The sequence below is a fragment of the Sinocyclocheilus anshuiensis genome, unplaced genomic scaffold (assembly GCF_001515605.1).
Source record: "Sinocyclocheilus anshuiensis isolate Anshui unplaced genomic scaffold, SAMN03320099.WGS_v1.1 scaffold1005, whole genome shotgun sequence".
NCBI classification, from domain to species: Eukaryota; Metazoa; Chordata; class Actinopteri; order Cypriniformes; family Cyprinidae; genus Sinocyclocheilus; species Sinocyclocheilus anshuiensis.
In genome coordinates, this window is record NW_015555810.1 from 518079 (window position 1) to 539958 (window position 21880).

Below are 21880 nucleotides of genomic sequence, written 5' to 3' on the forward strand. Positions count from 1 at the left end.
CATTGGCTTGTTTAGTTAACACTCGAAGGTGATTGGGCTCTCGGGCGAGATCCCAATTCGTCAGTCACGACTGACTTAACGTCGAACGTGACTGACTGAAAGGGAACTATGAGTTGCATTAGCAGCACTGCAAAGTTTGAAAATACAACTTCTAACCACACATTTAACGGTCCACACACAAAAAAAACTGCTTAACTAGAAAATGGAATGAACTTTTAATGTAGCATCTGATCACACTGATCTTGTTTTCCAGTGCAAATGTCTAAAAAATTCTTAAATCAAGATGCAAAAATGACATTTGAGAAAAAGTCTTGTTTTCTGATAAATGTATCAAAAAAATGTATCAGAGTTTGTATATAAAAAAAAGGGACAAATTTCTGCCATTGGGCTCAGAAAAATCAACTTAATTCAAAGGGAACCCAAGTTTTCATTCCCCATTGAAAGATATTTGTTTTAAGCATAAACTCACTTAATTTTGTTCAGTTTCTCAAAAAAATCTTCATTTTGCATCTCATGTCTTGAATTAAGGATGTTTAGATATTTGTATTGAAAAATCAAAACAAAAACAAAATACTGAGGCAGATCTTTTTTTTTTTAATGCCACAACTATGACTTTAAGACTTTCTACTACAATTTAAGACATTTTAATTTATATATATATATATATATATATATATATATATGTTTTTTATGTTTGCTTGGATGGTATATGACCAGTAACCAACATCAAAGACCGTAAACATGCAAATGTGTTGTTAAATTACTGAAAACACGAACTGGTGAAATAAAAACTTCCAAGTACATATTTTACGTCTAAAGTGTTCGGCTGATTAAAAAAAAAGTTTGTGAATCTCTGCTTTAGTCCGTTAACTAAAAGTGAAAAGGTGACACAAAAGTCAGCATTACCCTTCCTCTCCACCTCCAGAAGCTGCTGAAGAAATGAAGCCGGAGACGACAGAGAGTCAGCCAGCTTCCTCTGATGAGCCTGAAGCACAAGAGACGCCCTCATCCAGCCCGCAGGACGCAGGTCTTTATTTCAATGAGTGATGCACACGTCAAGAACAAGTTTAGTCACTGATCCTTCAGTGAGATATTAAGGAAACGTTTTATAAAACCAAAGTCAACCTTCTTCCTGAAGGTCCATATTTCAGCATATGATTCTAGGTAATTATGCTCTTTTTTTTCTTTTACAACTATTATACAGTATATCAGTCCTGTCACCCACTATAAAGAAATATATGTAATAATTTCACTCATTTTAAATGGGTCCTATTAATAGCTAGCAAAAACAGAATGGCTTATGCATTTTAATACACAGATTACATGCAAAATACTGTCAAAGTGATCAGATTGAGGTACAGCAGGGAAAAACTGAATACAAATGGATGAAGCATCCAAGCGTAAATGAGAAGGATTAATCAGAAATAGTTCCTTTGGTGAATTAACTTCCATTTATTTCAGTTCTATACTCTTTTTTTTTCCCATGTCTCAAGATTGAGTAATCTGTTAGACAAATTCATGTCAAACACACGATTAACATTAATCACACAAAGTCAGTAATCTTATTCTGGAATGATAAATAAACTTCATTTCAACTTTTACTTGTGAGGTAAATGTGATGAGAAGTTTGTCTTCTGTATTTCAGGGGATCAGGAAAATGTATGAAATCTGTACAATCATCTGTCAAAGAACCAGACGGATAAAGGTGAGGTTACGTGATTAACTTACATCAAACACATTCATGAGAAGCAGTGTTACTATAATTAAACAACAGGGTAATCTGATTCTCAAAGAAATGACTCGTTCAAAGAATCAGTTCATACAAGGTCTCAAACTATATTTGATGTAATTAAAGGGATAGTTCACCCAAAAATGAAAATGTGATGTTTATCTGCTTACCCCCAGGGCATCCAAGATGTAGGTGACTTTGTTTCCCTTTCAGTCAGTCACGTTCGACGTTACGTCAGTCGTGACTGACGAATTGGGATCTCGCCCGAGAGATACCCCCTCGTTAAACAGGGGGGTATCGAACTATCCCTTTAAGCTGTAAGTGTTTTTTTAGTATCAATGATACACTATTGTAGTTTTTGTTGTTTTGAGTTACATTTTATTTTTATTATTTTAATTTTAGTTAATTTTTTATTAATGTCTATTTAGTTTTAGTTATTTTAGTATTTCAACTTAACTAAATGAAAATTAATTTTGAAATGTATTTTTTATATTTTATTTCAATTATTGTTTATTTCAAGTTATTGTTTTTAATTGTAGTTAATGATAATGACCCTGTTTGGAAGACATAATGATATGATGGTTTCTTTTGTTCTCCGTCAGTTTGGATCTGAAGGCAGCTATAAATCATCTCACATGAATCATATGAATTTACATCCTCTTGTGAATTAAACACTGTGAAAACACTCTTGTCTGTTTTTATTACTTATTAATTATTTGGTGAAAGGCTGATTAGTTTGGTTGAATTATTTGGTGAAAGGCTGATTAGTTTGGTTGAATCTGACAGCGGTTTCAAAAATCTTTAGGCTTTATTTAGTAATTTTGTGACAGTCCAGTGATTGGTTTTCAAAGCAACTGAAACAATTCATGTTATTTTATGCAGAAATGTGCATTCTTACTGATCTTGATCAACTAAAGCAAGCATCTCCTCCTCATCAAAGGACCTCTGGAACATCTCAGTGATGGTCAGCTGATGAGGATCCTGACAAACAGGGAAAAATGCATTTTTCTCCAGCGATGGCAGATATGTTCAATAACTATTTCAATTTGCATTATTAACTGTTTTGCAATATTTATGCAGATATTTACCAACTTTGATTTTGAATTTATTTAAAATCAGCTAAATATATTCTAAAGCTTTCAACATTAAGCGAAAAAATAAATAATACAAATAAATAAAAGCGCAATGGAAGTCTAGTTATTTTATCGCTGGTTGAATATGATTGATTTTTTATGTTCTAATGTCAAATGCAGATGGTAAAAAGAGGGCATACTAACATTGCTGTGAAAGGTGGCAGATTCTGCCTTCTCTGAAATGTTGGATTCAGACAAACCGACCTGCTCCAAAACATTCATCTTCTCCTGTATCATGGGCCTGAGAAACAGAAGAAAACAGTGTAAAAACAGAAACAAGGCCAATCAGTAGCATCATGCGTGTAAAACATGATAAAACAGAACTAAAGTTAAGAACCCACCGAAGAAATAAACTAAAACTAAACTGAATTTTAAAGTTAATTTGAAAAGAAGTATTAAGATAACAAATCATTTACTAATAAAAAACAACTCATTTTTTTATTTAAAATAATATTCTTTTTTTTTTTTATAATTATAATGGTTAATATTTTGAAAATTTGACACTATGGGTAAACTTGTTTTAAAATTAAAACAATTTAAAATTGTTGTAGTAACCATTTAAACTGAGAGCAAAAACTGTGATTTAAAATGGAAAAATAAATAAAATAAAATAAAAGATGACCAGTTACAGCTTGTAATGTATATATGATACTAAAAATTCACAATTATTGGAAAAATTAAGCAAAATTTGGGTTTTCATTTTTTGCAACAAAACCAATAATTTAATCATTCTCTCCCACCAACTATTGCAGGTGCGAAGAAAATAATAAAAAAAAAAATTTAAAATTAATTTTAAATATTTCAAACAAAATTTAAATATATGTATATATATATATGATCTGAAAGAGTCACAATTATTGCAAATATTATGAAGCGACCAAAAAATTATAGCAAGTAATAAATACTTAAATTCTAAATTTCTTGAAACATAGTTTCCCCCTACCGAAACCAATAATTCAATCCTTCCCTCCCACCAAAACCAATAATTTAATCATTCTCTCCCACCAACTATTGCAGGTCCGAAGAAAATAAGAAAAAAAAAAATTTAAAATTAATTTTAAATATTTCAAACAACATTTAAATATATGTATATATACAGTGGGTACGGAAAGTATTCAGACCCTCTTCAATTTTACCAAAAAATTATAGCAAGTAATAAATACTTAAATTCTAAATTTCTTGAAACATAGTTTCCCCCTACCGAAACCAATAATTCAATCCTTCCCTCCCACCACCTGTTCCAGGTCTGAAGAAAAGAAATGAAAAATTCCCTCATATCTGCAGGTTTTTCATTACTGTGTGGTGTCTGCAGATCGCCCTCACCAGAGGTAATCGTCCGCTGTGCCTTTAGCCACCAGGTAATGAATGTCCACATTACTGGTCTGTCCGATCCTGTGCACCCGGTCCTCCGCTTGAATCAGGACCTGAATCAGGAAATAAACACCTTTCACAAGTGTTCTGGCAGCACTCTCCATATCGCTTACATTTATTAAGTCATTTTTGCTGAAGCCAGATGAGAGCTTGTTCCAGACTGAACTCCTCTGCTGATTCATGGAGATGCTTTTATCTGAGTCTGGCAGTCTAACCATCTCCACAGGAAGAGAGGATGCTACACAAGCTGCAGCGCCTGAGAATCAGGGTTATCATATACTAAAACCATCATTCCTCATATAAAAAGATTTTTATCAAATGAAAATAATAACAGCAAGTAAACTAACACTAAATCTAAACTTAAAACAGTGGTTGAAAAATGACAGTGCCAGATTAAATTGATAGACTCATGACAGACTTTGGTTAATTTGATGATTTCACAAAGAATGTAAATAGTGAAAAATCCATTTTGGATGTAAATATTAACTGATTCCTTACACTTACTTATTTAAAAAAAAAAAAAAACTGTCCGTGAAATAAAATGCAACTGAAATTAACAATCCTTTGCAAAACTGAAATAAAACTAAACTGAATTTTAAAGTTAATTTAATAAATGTATTAAAATAAATAACAATTTACTAATAAACTAATAAAAACACAACTTTAATACATTGAATATTTTTTTTATAATTATAATGACTTGCTAATATTTTGGAAATTTGACATGCCCCGTGGTGTGACATCCTATGTTCCATTTAAAATTATTTTAAACAAAATTAAAAATTGAAGTATTCATTTAATATAAAAACAAATTGAGAAAAGGTGACCAGTTACATCATCTAATAATACACTTATGTTATAATAATACATTTAAAAAAAATTTAATTATTAACTAAAACTAAACTGAAATATAAAGTTAATTTAAAAGAAATATTAAAATAAACTAAGTATTCACCGAAGTATTCATTTAAAATGATAAAAAATGTAAAGAAAAAGTGACCTGTTACAGCATCTGATAATACATTAATTTTATTTAAAAAAAAAATTAATACATTTATTTATATTAATTAAATAAAAATGTCAAAAATTACAAATATAAGAAAATATTTTACTTATTTATACAAATAAGTAAAAAGTAATTAATGAATTAAAAGTCTTACAATTAAGCTTGAGATAAAGGTCTAAATTCAGGGTTCCCACACTTTACGACCAATGAATTTCAGTGATTACTGAATAAGGACTTTTCATTTTTCATTTTCATTTTAATATTTTACAGAGTTTGCTTTAACAAATAGCAATCTCAAGCCAATGAAACATTTTAGCACATGACTGCGTCAGGTCTGGAGGTCAGAGTTTCCCCTCATGTCTCCAGGTTTTCACGCGTGTGGGAAGCCTGTAAATGTCTGGACTGAACATGTCTGTGTCTCACTCCGGGGTTCCAGAAGAGCTCGGCGAACACCACGAGGTCGGCCGAGTGCAGCGTGAGCCCCATGTTTGCGGCGGTGACGGACAGAACAGCCACGCAGCTCTTCTGTGACGACTGGAATCTGTCACACAGCTGCTGACGCTCCGCGGACGCCGTCGAGCCGTCGATACGAATGTAACTGATTCCCTGCACACAAACAGCACAGCAGTGCTCAGATAGTATCTATTCAACTCAACGTGTGACAGACACCTGGTCCACATACGCAACATATGATTATATTTATTAACCAGTTTAGTTAAGGACACTGTTTTTTTGTTGTTGTTTTTTTTTTATGGTGACTTGTCAAAGGAACTGTGAAAGAAAATTAGCCACTGGCTATCTCGCTATCAAATGGAAATATTTATGTTTAATATTTTACGTGCCCCCAGCCCCCTAAAATAAATAAATAAATAAAAATTATATTATAAATAAAATAAAATAAAATAAAATAAAAAATAAATAAATGTGTCCAACATTTTGTAATCACATATCAATATGGCTATAAAAAAAAAAAATAAAAATTATTATTATTATTACAAAATAAATATATACAAAGAGTACAAAAAAATAAGAATTAAATAAATTACTCTTGTAATATTTCACTGTAAAATTGTGCATTTAGGAAAAATTGCATAATAATAATAATAATAATATAAACAAAATAGAAGAAAATAAATAATAAATAAATAAAAAATACATACAGGTTGATACCAATTATCTGCTAATTAATTGTGAAATGTACTAAACATGACTAAAACACACTACAGACTAAAGAAATGAAGGTATCACACATATGTCACAACAATCATGTACAGCATGATGTATGGAGAAGAGCTTTACTGTAAAGTTTTAACTCATTATGAAAAGAAAGTCCACAGTTAAATATCAAATCAAATCAAATAAGCAATAACTGATAAGACCATGATATATTGTGCAGCTCACAATTTGGCTAATTTGGTTTTTGCTGTTTTGAAGTCTTTTGAATTCATTCTAAAAATTCTAAATCAGAACATTCCATCTTGGTCTGCTGGCAGTTGATGGCAAATGTTAAAAGGTATTTTAGAGTTTTGTGAAGAAACAGTTCATTTGGACAGACCTTCTCAGCGAGCTCTTTGGTTATACTGTCCAGCACCAGCTTGTGATGAGCAAACACCAGAAACTTCTCTCGTCCGCACTCCAGCATGTCTGAGATGTACTCCCTGAGAAACAGAGGCAAGCAGTCTTAATTTAGTAACTGATATACTATTATATCAATTATTATTATTTACTTTTTAAAATAAAAATAAAATAAATGTTTATATAAATTATATATATATAATATAAAATATTAATTATTATTTATAGTTATTTAAAATAGTTCGTTATTTTTTAAAATGCTGTAACACACAGCTTTGAGTATCCCACTGATTTTATTAAACTATTGCAAAAGCTACATTATAAAGAGACCAGCTATTGATATAAATCATAAAAGTTCTTCCATCTTTAAATAAAGGTCTGTTTATGATTCATTCTAAATGGATTAATATAGAATGTATATTATAAAACGGAGAGTTCAATCCTGCCACGACACAGAGCACCATTCACATAGTTTACCTTTAAATTACATTATATTGGTCCCGAATCGTTGTTAATGTGCATAATGAATTGTGTATTGTGCATTTTCAGCAAAACGTTTGTCTTTCTGTGGCAGAGGGTGTTAATTTCAACATTTACTATTACTATTATTATAAAAAATTTTTTACTACTACTACTAGTATGGTTCAGTACTGTTTTTGTTAATAAAGCACTATTTTAGTTTTTTATATATTTTCAGTATCAATTTTAAAACTATCGGTTAATTAATCGGTATCGGCCAGTGTGGTCCAACCTAGCTATCGGTATCAGCAAAATCCACTATCGGTCGACCTCTAATGCTAATATAGTTATCGTTACTGGTGTCAACTGGCCTTAATAATAACAGTGCATGTTTCTTCATAGAGTTATAGTTTTGAAGGAACTGCATGAAACTGAACTCAGCTGTGGTGTTTTTGTTTTTACGTACACGATGGCTCTGATCTTGGCCTCTGCTGTGTGGTTGAAGAAAACCAGGAGAGCTTCCTTCTCTTGTGACTTCTGCACATGAACACAGAAAAGCTCTGCTACAGTAACGGACACATGACACTAATTCTGCCATTATTTATTCACTCTCGTCTCATTCCAAACCCATATGCTGTTATGATGAATGACTCAAGATGAGAGTGAGTAAATATTGGCAGAATTCCTCGAAAGAAATGTTCAAATCAGACTTGTTTTCACAGCTGTATTGTAGTTGGCGCTCACGTTGTGGTATCCTCTGGCGAGCTCTTTGGCAGCGGCGCTGAGAGCAGCTTTGGTGCGGGAGTTGATGCCGTCAGTCGTCACGGTAACCACCTTACGCTGTTTGGCGGGAAGCTGCGAGAGCACCTCTGATTTGAGGCGGCGGAGCATCAGAGACTCCTCCAGCAGCAGTTTCAGTTCACTCAGATGAGACGAGCCGGAGTAATCCCAGCCCCACGGCAGCTGCAGACACACATCCACACCGCTTTTCTACACCGCTTTCACATTTAGAACTGCTTTTCTCAACAACAGTTTGCTCTTTTAACACTGTACTATGGCTGCATGATTTGGGGAAAAATCGAATTGGGATTTTTCTGATAAACATTGCAATTTAAAATGCACTTTTAAAAAATCCAGGTTTGCTGTGCTTGTTTGTAGGTCTGCACAATTTGGCCAAAACTGTGTGATTATTTCTCAATATGGCTATAACTAATAATAATAATAACAACAACAACAACAACAGTTATTATTATTATTATTATTATTACAAAATAAGAAAAATATAAATTACTAAATAAAAAACATATGAAATACTGTTGTAAAATTTCACTGTAAAATCGAGTATTTAATAAAAAATGATATATAAAAAATTATTTTATTTTACAACTGTACAACTATAATACTAATATTTATGGCTGTATCAAGAGTTGAAAAAAAAAATCTAATTTCAAATTTTCTGATTAAATTTGCAATTGCGATAAAAAAAAGAAAAAGAAATTCCAGGTTTGCTGTGCTTGTATGTAGCGCTGCATAGTTTCACCAAAATGTTGTGACCATATATCTATACGGCTATAAAACAATAATAATAATAATAATTATTATTATTATTATTATTATTGCTAAATAAAAATGACTACATAAAAACAAAATAATAACTTAAGAAATTACTGTTGTACTATTTAATTTTAAAAGAGAGTATTTAAGAAAAAGTATAGAAAACAAAAAATAAAATAATATAAATATAATAATAATATACATTTTGTTATAAATAATATTAATATTCTATTCATATTAATATAATAATATACATTTTATTTTACATTACCAAACTAATATTTATGGCTGTCTTAATTCCTTAATTTTCAAACGTTAAACTAACTTGCATTTTGATGGAAAACCACAGGGAGCCCTTAAAGCTTTTTTTTTGTTGATAAGCACTTGTCATTACAAGTAAGGGAAGATAGCTGGTGCATGTTACGTTCCCAAATGAATGTTAAAGTGCCTGTGATGCAGAGACGGAGTTTGTGTGAAGCAGCATTTGCTGTGAAGCGAGTTGCTCTGAGACGCTGAAAACACGGCGGATCATGAGCTGCTCACGTGTAAACGAACACAGTGCCGCGCTTCACTCTCAAACACGCAGTGCATGTATTTATTTAATTAAAACACAGCCTTTGCGATTTAATAAGTGCACTAAGGCAAATCATGATTTTGTTTTTATTTAAATTAACTTTGCAGCCCTACATTGCACTTTTACACACCTGTATACAGATGGACGTACCTGTTTGGCATCACAGTAGCGTGTGCCGAAGTCATGGAAGCGTGGAAACAGGGAAGGCCTCACAGCCAGGATCTGAGTGTAGAGCTCAGCAGTTCTGGACATGGCAGGCGTTCCTGACAGCAGGATCACTCTCTTAGCCGTCTGTTATCACCAGACAGACGTGTAATTAGCAGCATCACAGACAACGAAAACAATCGAATGACGTCACCTGAAATCCTCCAGTATGTGCAATTCAAATCTAGTCTTCTCATATAAAACCTATCAATAAGTTTTATATGAGACGTGCAGCTGAGTTGCAAAATCCATACAAGGTATGTGATCAGCCAAGGACAAAAATGAAGGAAAACCTCAACCACCACATTGCACTGTAAAATAAAAAATAGACTAAAGTATAAAACAATGGAATAAATTACAATTACAATACTAATTGTCTTATTTTCTTCACTTTCAAATATTAAACCTTAAGGTTTTTATGGTTTTCTGGGCTGGTTTTCCTAGCAAGGCTTTCTAAATCGGCAGCACAGTCGATTTTGAGACACAGCCGATGTCTGTGCAGTCTAGACAGACTTTAAACTTTAATAAACCAGGACAGGATAAACTAAACCACGGTGTTTTAAACTTCTCCACTATGAATGACGCCTAAAATAAGCCTGAATCAGCAAACCTTCAGCAGAGGAAGAGCCGCCCGACAGCGGGCTGTTTTCATGTTCTTCAGGAAGTGAGACTCGTCCTGTACAACAAACAGAAAACAGGAGAATTCAATTCACATCCTGCGACTAAATCCACGCTTGAAGAGCTCACAAAAACCTTTAAAAGTCTTAATATTTCAAGGTTATACATAGATGTAACTAGGTGGGATGGAACTACTGAGATTTTTTAATGTTTTTGAAAGAAGTCTCTTCTGCTCACCAGGGCTGCCTTTATTTAAATAAAATACAGTAAAAACACTAATATTGTAAAAACATATTGTATGAATATATAGTAAAATGTAATTTATTTCTGTGATCAAAGCTGTATTTTCAGCATCATTACTCCAGTCTTCAGTGTCACATGATCTTCAGAAATCATTCTAATATGCTGATTTGCTATATCTTACTGGTCCCAAACTAAAAAGACAGATTATGTAACTAAAGTCAGTAAATATTTATTCCATAATAACTGAATATGATGTTAGCATTCAAATATTTTTAAAGAACTATTTTTTCAGGCATTTACAAGTGAAGTGAAGAAAATTTGTTTGCTGTAAGTGTTCATCACAAACTGCATTCGTTACACAAAAGCTGGACTCTCATACACACATGCACAAGTTATTTTCTAACTAACTTTCTAATGCAGTCAGTAAATGAGAGTGATTAAAAAACAAGTTTGCATGCTCCAGAGCCGATCCTCCCTATACGCAAAATACGCAAGCTGCGTAGGGCCCTTGAAACATCAGGGGGCCCCCTTGCTCTCAAAGATGATTTAATTAGTTTTGTTTTGAATTTGGCCAGCGGTTATGAAAACATGAATGATCATTTTTTTTAATGCAGTACACTGTCACCCTTTCAACGTAAAAATCAGTCAAATCATGTAATGTGAATGTCGTACAGTCTTGCTCGAGACAAAAAAAAACGAGTTGAAAGCGTACTGAGCCGCGGAAGAGACACTGTTTCTCGAGCACTTTCCGCGAGCGCGATTCGAGACGGAGTGAAACGCGGACAAATGCGTTTCATTCATTCGTTCATAACCATTTTTTTTAATGCAGTACGCTGTCACCCTTTCAACGTAAAAATCAGTCAAATCATGTAATGTGAAGGTCGTACAGTCTTGCTCGAGACAAAAAAAAACGAGTTGAAAGCGTACCGAGCCGCGGAAGAGACACTGTTTCTCGAGCACTTTCCGCGAGCGCGATTCGAGACGGAGTGAAACGCGGACAAATGCGTTTCATTCATTCGTTCATAACCACTCATACCCCACTCCACCGCCCTTACGGCACTGGCATGCTCTCACCATAATGATGACACTGAAAGGGCTGGATGGCTGCTGTTTGTCCATCCTGTTGAGCAGGTCATAGCTGATGATGTTGATGAGGCCGGAGCGAAGGTTGTCCTTGCCTGTAACCACCACATTAATGCTGTCGGCTCTGACAGATGGCAGCCATCGGCGGAAAGCCTGAGGGAAAAGAGCGAGAATTCACTTATGTCTTTCAAGCTCTTTTGAGGAAGGTTGAGTCATGTGACTAAAGCCTGCAGAGGAACGCTGGAAACATTCACTGTTTCCCTTTAAACTTTAAAATATAACCTCACAAATCCCTGCCGGGAAAGAAGAGAACGTGTACTTCCTCAAGGGTGCAGTGATGGAAAATATGAATTAATAAATCAGATTTCACAACATGTAGTCTTAAAAAAATGGTTGAAAAAACTGGCGACTGGTGCTTTTCAAGAGAGAAAAAACACAGATGCCATTTATTTTCAATAGCAAAATGTGTGCATATCTTTTTTTTTGTATATTTTGGTGACTGCAACCTTGACAAAAGCTGCTTCGTTAACTACCACTGACATAACTAAATACGTCAGAACTCTGTTTTTACATTATTTACAAAAGAACGACAACTATGAACTACTGTAATACAGAAAACAAGCGTGTTCCGTTACTTAAACAGTGCAGAAGTGTTTTACACTTTTATTCTCTAAAATTGAAATGCAAGAAAAGTCATTTTTAATATACTGTAAAAAGTTTATTAGGGCTTAGGTAAACATGTGACTGTTAATTTCTTTATTATAAAAGTCACAAGAATATAGTTAATTCTGAATCTCAGCCGGAGTCTTTTTGAAAGAAATTAATATTTTTATTCATCAAGGCTGCGTTAAATTGATCAAAAGTGACAGTAAAGACTTTTACATCTTACAAAAGTTTCAAATAAATGCTGTTCTTTTGAACTTTCTATTCATCAAAGAATCCTGAAAAATAAAATGTATCACCGTTTCCACAAAAATATTGAGCAGCACAACTGTTTTCAACATTGATAATAATCAGAAATGTTTCTTGAGCAGCAAATCAGCATATTAGAATGATTTCTGAAGGATCATGTGACACTGAAGACTGGAGTAATGATGCTGAAAATACAGCTTTGATCACAGGAATAAATTACATTTTAACATATATTCAAATAGAAAACAGCTATATTAAATTGTAATAATATTTATTGTTTTTACTGTATTTTGATCAAATAAATGCAGCCTTGGCAAGGGAAAAAAATCGTACCGACCCCAAACTTTTGAACGGTAGCATAGGTGTGACACGCATCCTCAAAAAGCATCCCTCTACAGTAAGAGTGTGTACCTCGGCCCATGTGAAGCGCACTGAGGACGGAGCGACCACCAGCAGAGGCCACTCACTCCTGTAGTAGGCAGCGATGCAGATGGCCTGGACTGTCTTTCCCAGACCCATATCATCAGCCAGGAGCAAACGGCCCTCTCTGGACACTGCAAAACTGACACATCAGCAAACATCACATTATATATTTACATTTTATGCACTCTGCAAATGCTTTTATCCAAAGCAAGTAAGTAAGCAAATTTTATTTATGTAGCACAATTAAACATAGCAAAGTTATCCAAAGTGCTGAACAAAGTAAAGGAAAGTTAAATAAAACCAAACAAAACGGGCAATAAAACAAAAATAAAGTTAGTTTAAAATGCTCTAAATTAGGAGTAGAGATTTAGGTGCAAGGCGGATGTTCAGAGGCAGTAGGTTCCACAGAAGTGGGGGCAGCAACAGAAAAAGCCCTATCTCCGTTAGTTTATAAATGGGAACGAGGCACAGATAAAAGAGCCCTGTCAGAAGATCTTAAAAGTCTGGTAGATGACAGAGGAATAAGAATAAGGCCACGTTCACACAGCAGCAGAATACGGTTGTCAGTCCTGTATTTGAGTCCTTAATACGGTGACGTTCACACACAGTACGGTTATTTGCCACATTCTGTAACCGAACTCACACCCGTAAATTTTCAGGACTCACGACCGCATTCTCGGAAAACACGCGCTGTGTGAACGGAACCGGACTGGACAACTAGTTGTCTGTCACATCATACAGAGCGAGAGAGAGCCGCTCTGCTGCACAAACGCGTGTCTACCGTGAGTTGAAAATGTACAGTGACTGAGAAATGAGCTGTGTGTCATCTGAAAGTTTTAGATCTCGTCAGTTTTCCACCGGAGCCGCTCCTGTCAGTTTTGTGTTCTGCGCGCAACTCAAATGCTCCGCTCTCCGCCCAAATATAAAAGCTGCTGTCGGTTAATGAAGACTTGACGGATGAACTCGACGCTCGATTGGACTCTTGTCGTGTCAGAAAGAAAATGCGGTTGTGAGTCCTGAAAATTTACGGGTGTGAGTTCGGTTACAGAATGCGGCTGTCACGCCTGAAAATAACCGTGCTGTGTGTGAACGTAACCGTATTAAGGACTCAAATACGGCTACGTTCACACTGTCAGTTTTTGGGATTGACAACCACATTTACTTACAGGTGTGAGTCTCGAAATGTCACGTTCACACAGCACCTTACAGTAGCGTCTCGAATGCTGTCTGTATGAACGTGCAACGGGAGTCAAGCTTGTATTCCTTACCAGTTACCATAGTGACAGTGACCAAAGAAATATCAAAGATGGCGACGTCCATAAAAATGATAGTCTTATCCCTTTCTGACACGACAAGAGTCCAATCGAGCCGCGAGTTCATCCGTCAAACCTTCATTAACCGACAGCAGCTTTTATATTTGGGTGGAGCGGAGGCAACTAGTTGTCCAGTCCGGTTCCGTTCACACAGCGCGTGTTTTCCGAGAATGCAGTTGTTGTGAGTCCTGAAAATGTACGGGTGTGAGTTCGGTTACAGAATGCGGCAAATAACCGTACTGTGTGTGAACGTCACTGTATTAAGGACTCAAATACAGGACTGACAACCGTATTCTGCTGCTGTGTGAACGTGGCCAGTATCTGAGAAGCTACTGTAAGCTGCTGTGTGAACAGGACATTTCGAGACTCACAACTGTTAGTAAATGTGGTTGTCAATCCCAAAAACTGACAGTGTGAACATAGCCTAAGATAGGATGGAAATTGATCATTAAGAGCTTTAAAAACAATCAACAAGATTTTAAACTGAATTCTAAAATGGACCGGGAGCCAATGAAGCAAAGCTAAAACTGGGGTGACGTGGTCACATTTCTTTGCCCTGGTCAACAGCCTTGCAGCTGCATTTTGTACCATCTGAAGGCGTGCCCAAATACCCAAATACAGTGAATTACATTAATCTAGACGTGAGGTAATAAAAGCATGAGTATCCTTCTCCATGTCTTGAAAAGACAAAATCGGTTTAAGTTTGGAAATAATCCGCAGTTGATAAAAACGGTTCTTAACAACAGAATTGATTTGTTTGGTGAAACACCAAGGTTCCTAACCTGAGAGGAAATTGAAGAGAAATGATTACCCAGCTACTTAAATTTGGGGGACCAAAAACAATTATTTCAGATAAGCGACTTTAAGTCAAGGTTCACCAGTATTTACCAGTTCATTTCCTGGGAATCGAACCCATGACCTTTGCATTGCTACCAACCACCGACTAACTTTTAACCCATTAAAACACCAGTAATGGAGACCTACTTGACCCCGTCTCTCTGGAAGGGCATGAGGCTGCGTGTGACCTGCGGATCCACGTGTGAGAGATCGGCCTCAGGAGGGACTGGAGCTCTGGACTCACTCTTCTCAAACTGAGAGGAGAAGGACTGCAGCACAGCGGGAGGTAAAGGCTCGATCTCCACCGTAGGCAGCTCACTCAGTTCCACCACTAAACAGAAGACATCACCATCAACTACATGCACTGTATTTTCCCAAAAATACATCACACATGACTAAGTCCATGATAAGTCCAACCCGGTCAAAACTGCATTATTGAGAGGAAAAGTCCAGAGGAAAGTCACATATTATTATGTTCAGAAATACAGTAAAATACTGGTATATAAAATGAAACATTGACAAACTATAATATAGAAACCCATTTCCACCATGAAATTAAAAAAAATTAAAAAGGTAATTTATCTCACCTTTTTTTTTTTTGTGAGACAAACTCAGAATTCAGACTTTTTTTCTTGCAATTCTTATTTTATATATAAAAATAAAAAAGTAATTGTGACTTTTTCATCTCATAATTCTGTCTTTTTCTTGCAATTGCGAGTTTATATGTCGCAATTCTGTCCTTTTTTTCAGAACTGCAAGTCATACTTGAAAAATCCTTTAAATTTAACTGTATTCAGAAGAACAGGAATTAAAAATACCTTGAAATATCTGTGCCATGAATTATATTTTACCACCACAGTAATGCAAGAAAGGGCCAAGCATTCTCACCTGCATTTGCATACTTGCATAAAAATATGTCTCTGGCATGAGCGTGAAATGTAAACTTAAATTTATGTTCCACTATTTAATACGCACTGATTACATTTATGCTCTTCGAAAAAGAATTAATTGAAGTGAATAAAATTAAAATGACTCACTGAGCTTCCCGTAGTCCTCAAGAAGGAAATTCCACTTTCTGGTCTTCATGTCTAATAATAAACAAAGAATAAAATGTGTGCATGATACATGTGAAAGCCTTCTGGAACTTTCCACACACTTTGGTGACCCATTATTTTTTAAAAGCATTAGAGGGAAAAATCCCTTTTTTAAAAAAAAAAAAAAGTGTTAAAAAAAATAAAAAATAAAATAAATTCTTAGATAAATTAAAAATACATTTATATATTTTGAAAAATTAATTAACTCATTTTAATGACCAAAAATATAATATTAAGCTTTGTCACACATTTTGCATGCAACAGTATGGCAGGAAGAAAAGCAAACCATCTCGTTTAATTTTCACACAAGTTGTAGTGTTGTAATGTATTCATCAAACTCTGTACTGTGATTAATGATTAAACAAACATCTTTAATTTATGGGAAATATAAGTTTGTCAATAACAAACTGATTGCAAAAGCTGATTTTAAATGACCTAGTCCCTACCTTAGGCTTAAACTAGCTTAAATAAAAAAAACGTTTAATATTCCTATAATTTTTAGAATTTCATTTGACATTTATTTTTATATTGTACGTTTGATGCATTTTGATGTTTATTGCTAGACTTCTACCAGACTACATTGGTTGCAAAAAATAAAACAGCTCAAATAATATTTGGTTTGACCTTCTAAATCAAACTTTCACTGAACATTCGTTGAGGTTACACTTTATTTCTATAGTCCACTTTAGACATTCTACTAACTATAAGTAACTTTGCAACTACATGTCAACGAAGTCACATTTGAGTATTAGTAGGGTTTGGGTTTGTAGAATAATGTGATGATAATGTACTTCACATGACTTCCTATTATAGGCCCAATTTTGTACCCCATTCAAGTTTGTGGTAAATCTATTACACTCACCATAATTTTTGGATGGCATTTTCTTGAAGGTTGCAATAACATCGGCCTGGTATCCAATATCCACCTCCACCCGACAGCGAGACACTAAAACGCACTTCCCCTTTACCATGGCACCTGGTTTCTGCCAACCCTGACAGAACCTCATCAGAGCTGCCAGAGCTGCTGCATCTTTGGGTCGACTGGTGGACGCTGAAAAATTCAGCCCTTCCATCCCATCCAGCGGTTTGAGAGAGACGGAGGGTAAACTCGCTGCCTGCTCCACTGAAACACAAGCAAACTCCATTACACCCTGTGCTACAGGAAACAGATATATTTTTGCATGCACTCACTGCTTGAGTATGCTAAATAACGTTCATGATGACATACTCAGCATCAGGTAGTCCTCAAGGCTGAAGTTCCACATCCTTGTAGCAGGATCTGTGACAGCAGATAAATGACAAATGCATAAATATTATAGGCCACCAGCTGTTTTCCTTTAAAGCAATAGTTCACCCAAAAACGAAAATTTGCTAAAAATGTACTCACCCTCAGGCCATCCAAGATGTAGATGAGCTTGTTTCATCATCAGATTTGGAGAAATATAGCATTGCATCAACTGTTCACCAATGGATCCTCTGCAGTGAATGGGTGCCGTCAGGATTTGTTTCTTACAAACACACAGCTTTTGTCTTCTCCAGATGTTAACTGATGGACTGGAGTGGTGTGGATTACATGTGGATTATTGTGATGTTTTTATCAGCTGTTTGGACTCTCATTCTGGCGGCACCCATTCACTGCAGAGGATCCATTGGTGAACAGTTGATGCAATGCTATATTTCTCCAAATCTGATGAAGAAACAAATTCATCTACATCTTGGATGACCTAAATTTTCATTTTTGGGATTCCTTTAAGCTTTATTAGCACACTAAGCTCTCTGCAAATAATGACAGCAGATATGGTGTCTGTGCTCACCATAGTTCTTAGAGGGAATGCTTTTGAATACAGTGATGAGGTCCGCATAGTAGCCGACCTCCACTCGGAAACGATTTTCTGAGTGTGACATGCATTTCCCTTTCACAGACACTGCTGGCTTCTTTGCAGGGACACTTCCTACTGCCTCAGGGAGTTTAGATGGTCGCTTTTCTCCTGTGGTCGGTTTGCTCGACTGTCCATAAAAGCTATGAGTTGCAGAAGCCGCTGTCTTTGTACAGGATCCTTTGGTGTCTATGAGCTGAGTCTGCAAAGATAAGATAAAGACCCATAATATTACTTTGTGTATTATATATATATATATATATATATATATATACACACATACATACATACATTATATTACACACACTAGTACATGTATAATGCTTTTATGTATAATTCAGTTTAATAATAGCAATTATATGCAAAACAATTGCTGAATTTAATTGAACACTTTTTTTAAATGAAATATTTACTTAAAACTACAGAATATTTCAAAACAGATGAGGTGAATTTTCCAATAACAAGGCTGTATGTCATTAATATTAATAATGCATTTTTGGCTGTTGTCAACTGTTTAGTTATTGGCAGATAAATCAGACATCGGCTCATATGTAATTATTTTAAAGTTAAAGAAATAAAACAATAATTTAAATCAAATCTGCAAATTGTTTTAATAATGTCTAAGTAAGATGATATTTACATACTCATTTAGAAATATAATAAAGCTTTTTACTTGCAAAAAGAGTAAACTATCAATCTGACGACAGAATGCATGTAGTATATTGTAGCATGTAGTATATACATTATACATGCATTTATTTGATCCAAAATACAGAAATATTGTGAAATATTATTGCAATTTAAAATAATTATATTTTTAATTTTAAAAAATTCTATTCTATTTTAATATACTTTAAACTGTAATTTATTTCTGTGATCAAAGCTGAATTTTCAGCATCATTACTCCAGTTTTCAGTGTCACATGATCTTCAGAAATCATTCTAATATGCTGATTTGCTGCTCGAGACACATTTCTGATTATTATCAATGTTGGAAACAGTTGTGCTGCTTCATATTTTTTTGGAAACTGCGATACTTTTTTTCAGGATTCTTTGATGAATAAAAAGTTAAAAAGAACAGCATTTATTCAAAATATAATTTTTTTTGTATCAATATACACTACCGTTCAAAAGTTTGGGGTCAGTAATTTTTTTATTTTCTTTTTTTTTGAAAGAAATTAATACTTTTATTCAGCAAGGATGTGTTAAATTGATAAAAAGTGATAATAAAGACTTCTATTTTAAATAAATGCTGTTCTTTTTAACTTTATTCATCAAATAATCCTGAAAAAATATGAAGCAGCACAACTATTTTCAACATTGATAATAATCAGAAATGTGTCTCGAGCAGCAAATCAGCATATTAGAATGATTTCTGAAGATCATGTGACACTGAAGACTGGAGTAATGATGCTGAAAATACAGCTTTGATCACAGAAATAAATTATATTTTTAAAGTATATTAAAATAGAAAACCAGTATTTTAAATTCCAATAATATTTCACAATATTAGTTTTTTTCTGTATTTCTGATCAAATAAATGCAGCCTTGCTGAGCAGAAGACTTCTTTAAAACACATTAAAAATCTCACTGATCCCAAACTTTTGAACAGCAGTGTATGTAGTACAGCAATGTTTTGATCATGTTGATAATTTAGAGTATCATATGATACAGTAGGCTTTATAGGGTTAATAATATAATATTGTATTTTTACGGATGTTCACTTTTCTACCAGGTAGTCAATTTTTAATATAAACTTTACTAGCAAATTACACCCTTAAATGTGTCTCTAAAAACCCTAAAAAGGACTATTATACAATACTGTTATTTACATAATCGTTGATTAATTTAGCAGACGCTTTAATCCAAAGCGACTTACTATTGACGAATACAACAAGCGATTCATCACAGTAAGTGCTCGTAATACAAAGTTTCAGATACTGTTCAGATTAGTACAAGTACTAGACCGGGGGGATTAAGGAAAGAGAAAGCAAAGTTTTTTTGTTTTTAGGATGCAGTCATGTTATGTATAATGCAACTTAGTCATAGCAATTATGTGTACACATTTTAAATGATCACTTTTCCACATAAAACATCGACAAAAATGCACAGATAAGGTCATTTTTATATGTCAGTCGTATTAATTATGCATTTTTGGTTGTAGAGGTCAGTTGGTTCCTGCCTGACAGGCTCTTAAGTAGTCTCACATTTCATTATTCACATTGCACATTGCCTATCTGACACTTAAATATAAAAAATAACTATTTCAGAGTAGTTTCTGAGCCCGGACAGAGCGGTTTCTGGTGCCCACCTGTGTTGCACCTTGACCAGGGGCCCCTGGATGTACCAGATGCCCAGGTGCAAACAGGTGGCTGCTCTTTGCAGGGCCTCCTGTGGTACCCGGATGTGTGTGCTCGCTTTGGGCAGATCCGGGTATCAGCAGAGCCTGTCTCTCGGCTCTTCTAGCCAGAGCTCGCTGTCTGTTATTTTCAATCCTCCGCTGCTGTTCTGGAGTCAGGTTCACAGACATCTCTGCAGTTACTGATTCCGACCGAGCCCTTCCTAAGACGCAGAAGAGCAAATCACACACATGTCGTGTTTTAAACGTTCACATATATTCATATATCAGCTCTAGATCCGGCTGCGATCTTCTCACTCTGCTGAACTCTTGCTATCGGTGTTTACAGTATTTTAAGCAGCCGGTCGCTTTTAAATGCTGTCACACACACCATAGAGGGTTTAACAGTCAAATCAAGTTATCTAATTCAAATACGAGTCATCAAATGTTTACATTTTGCTACCAGAGTAATCTAACAAATGCGTGAAAATTAGATTAATTATTATTGGTTATAGAGATCAACTTTACCATCTACTTCAAACGAAGCGCTGAAGAGGATATGACGCCACGGCGTAACGTCGCGCTGCTGGACGCACTGTGATGGACGCCAACCTTCTCCAATGGGGAGGCTAGATGTGACAAATGGGCGGGACCAAGGGTCAACACGCTTATTTTAATACAGTAATAATAACATTGTTGGTAAATGCGCTTTGGAATAAAAAAGAAGCGAAATTGAACTCTTGTATTATTACCGCTGCTTAGAAAAACATGGGTTAGATCTTAGTATGGAGCTAGTTATCACGCTTTCTCCATTACAGTTTTTCTCAATTGCTTTGGCTCAATTCTCGAAACAATCTTAATATTCTCTAAACTGTGAGTGCAAATGTCACAACTGTTTGCTGGAACTTCAGAACTTTATTGCATGTCTGCAAAATGTAGTTACTCACCCAAAACATTTCATTCATGCTTCAAAACCTAGTTATCGTGTCAGTAATTTGGCCAAGGCCACCAAAATATAAAGTATTTTTGTCATCGTGTGAGCCACACTGGTCAAAATGTTTAGTTGTTTTTTCACCATGACAGTCAACCATGGAAATGAAGGTTTTATACAAAATCTGATATTTGTTGAGAAGAGTCAATAGTACATAGAAAAAAAAAAAAGTATATGAACATTTGTATTTATGCAGTACATTTATTTTTGTACGAATGCATTACATATAAGTGAAGTCTTGCTTGTCCAATTACTGTACATTTCATATTTCTTATGTTACCACAAATACACAAAAATACTTCTTTTGAATACTTCAAAAATTATTCTTGCTGGACATACTGTCGCTCTTGTTGGTCAGGCCAAAGATTTATCAACATCACATCTGATGTTTTCCATTGCCATGCACCGGGGAAAAATCTCCTTGAATGCCGCACCCATCCCCTGCAATGATCAGCTGTGATGTCCTCACATGCAGCATTCATGGCATCCAACAGAGACATCTGATCTTGTGGGCTATGATCATATACTTTCCACCTCCATGCTGAAA

General features: G+C 34.9%; 2 protein-coding genes across 2 annotated transcripts in view; one reads left to right on the forward strand and one right to left on the reverse strand.

The window, feature by feature from the left end:
• LOC107675117 (thioredoxin domain-containing protein 3 homolog) overlaps window positions 1-1047 on the forward strand; it is a 13898-nt gene extending 12851 nt beyond the window's left edge. The window contains exon 13 of the mRNA XM_016469342.1: window positions 926-1047. Within this exon, the coding sequence (XP_016324828.1) occupies window positions 926-1047 (122 nt within the window). The remainder of the gene's footprint in view (window positions 1-925) is intronic.
• A 425-nt stretch (window positions 1048-1472) lies between these two features.
• Window positions 1473-20956, reverse strand: LOC107675137 (SWI/SNF related, matrix associated, actin dependent regulator of chromatin, subfamily a-like 1). The gene is made up of 19 exons (XM_016469376.1): window positions 20871-20956; window positions 20316-20566; window positions 17943-18207; window positions 17357-17407; window positions 16991-17251; window positions 16072-16122; window positions 15182-15365; window positions 12873-13023; window positions 11541-11702; window positions 10216-10281; window positions 9552-9692; window positions 8018-8236; window positions 7740-7810; window positions 6795-6897; window positions 5663-5845; window positions 4186-4286; window positions 3007-3103; window positions 2628-2710; window positions 1473-1680 (listed from the first exon to the last, which is right to left on the reverse strand). Exons 2-19 carry the CDS (start codon window positions 20532-20534, stop codon window positions 1677-1679), a joined length of 2412 nt encoding a protein of 803 aa, XP_016324862.1. The 5' UTR covers window positions 20535-20566; window positions 20871-20956; the 3' UTR covers window positions 1473-1676.
• Window positions 20957-21880: the final 924 nt, after the last annotated feature.

What these genes read in the sequence shown, in the direction of transcription:
- LOC107675137 (XM_016469376.1), bottom strand. Translation starts at nt 20,534, where the DNA reads ATGTCTGTGAACCTGACTCCAGAACAGCAGCGGAGGATTGAAAATAAC. An exon ending in TGAGGACTACGGGAAGCTCA is followed by an intron (nt 15,366 to 16,071) that starts GTGAGTCATTTT and finishes TCTTCTGTTTAG; the next exon opens with TGGTGGAACTGAGTGAGCTG. An exon ending in CTTTCAGTGTCATCATTATG is followed by an intron (nt 10,282 to 11,540) that starts GTGAGAGCATGC and finishes TTTGTTGTACAG; the next exon opens with GACGAGTCTCACTTCCTGAA.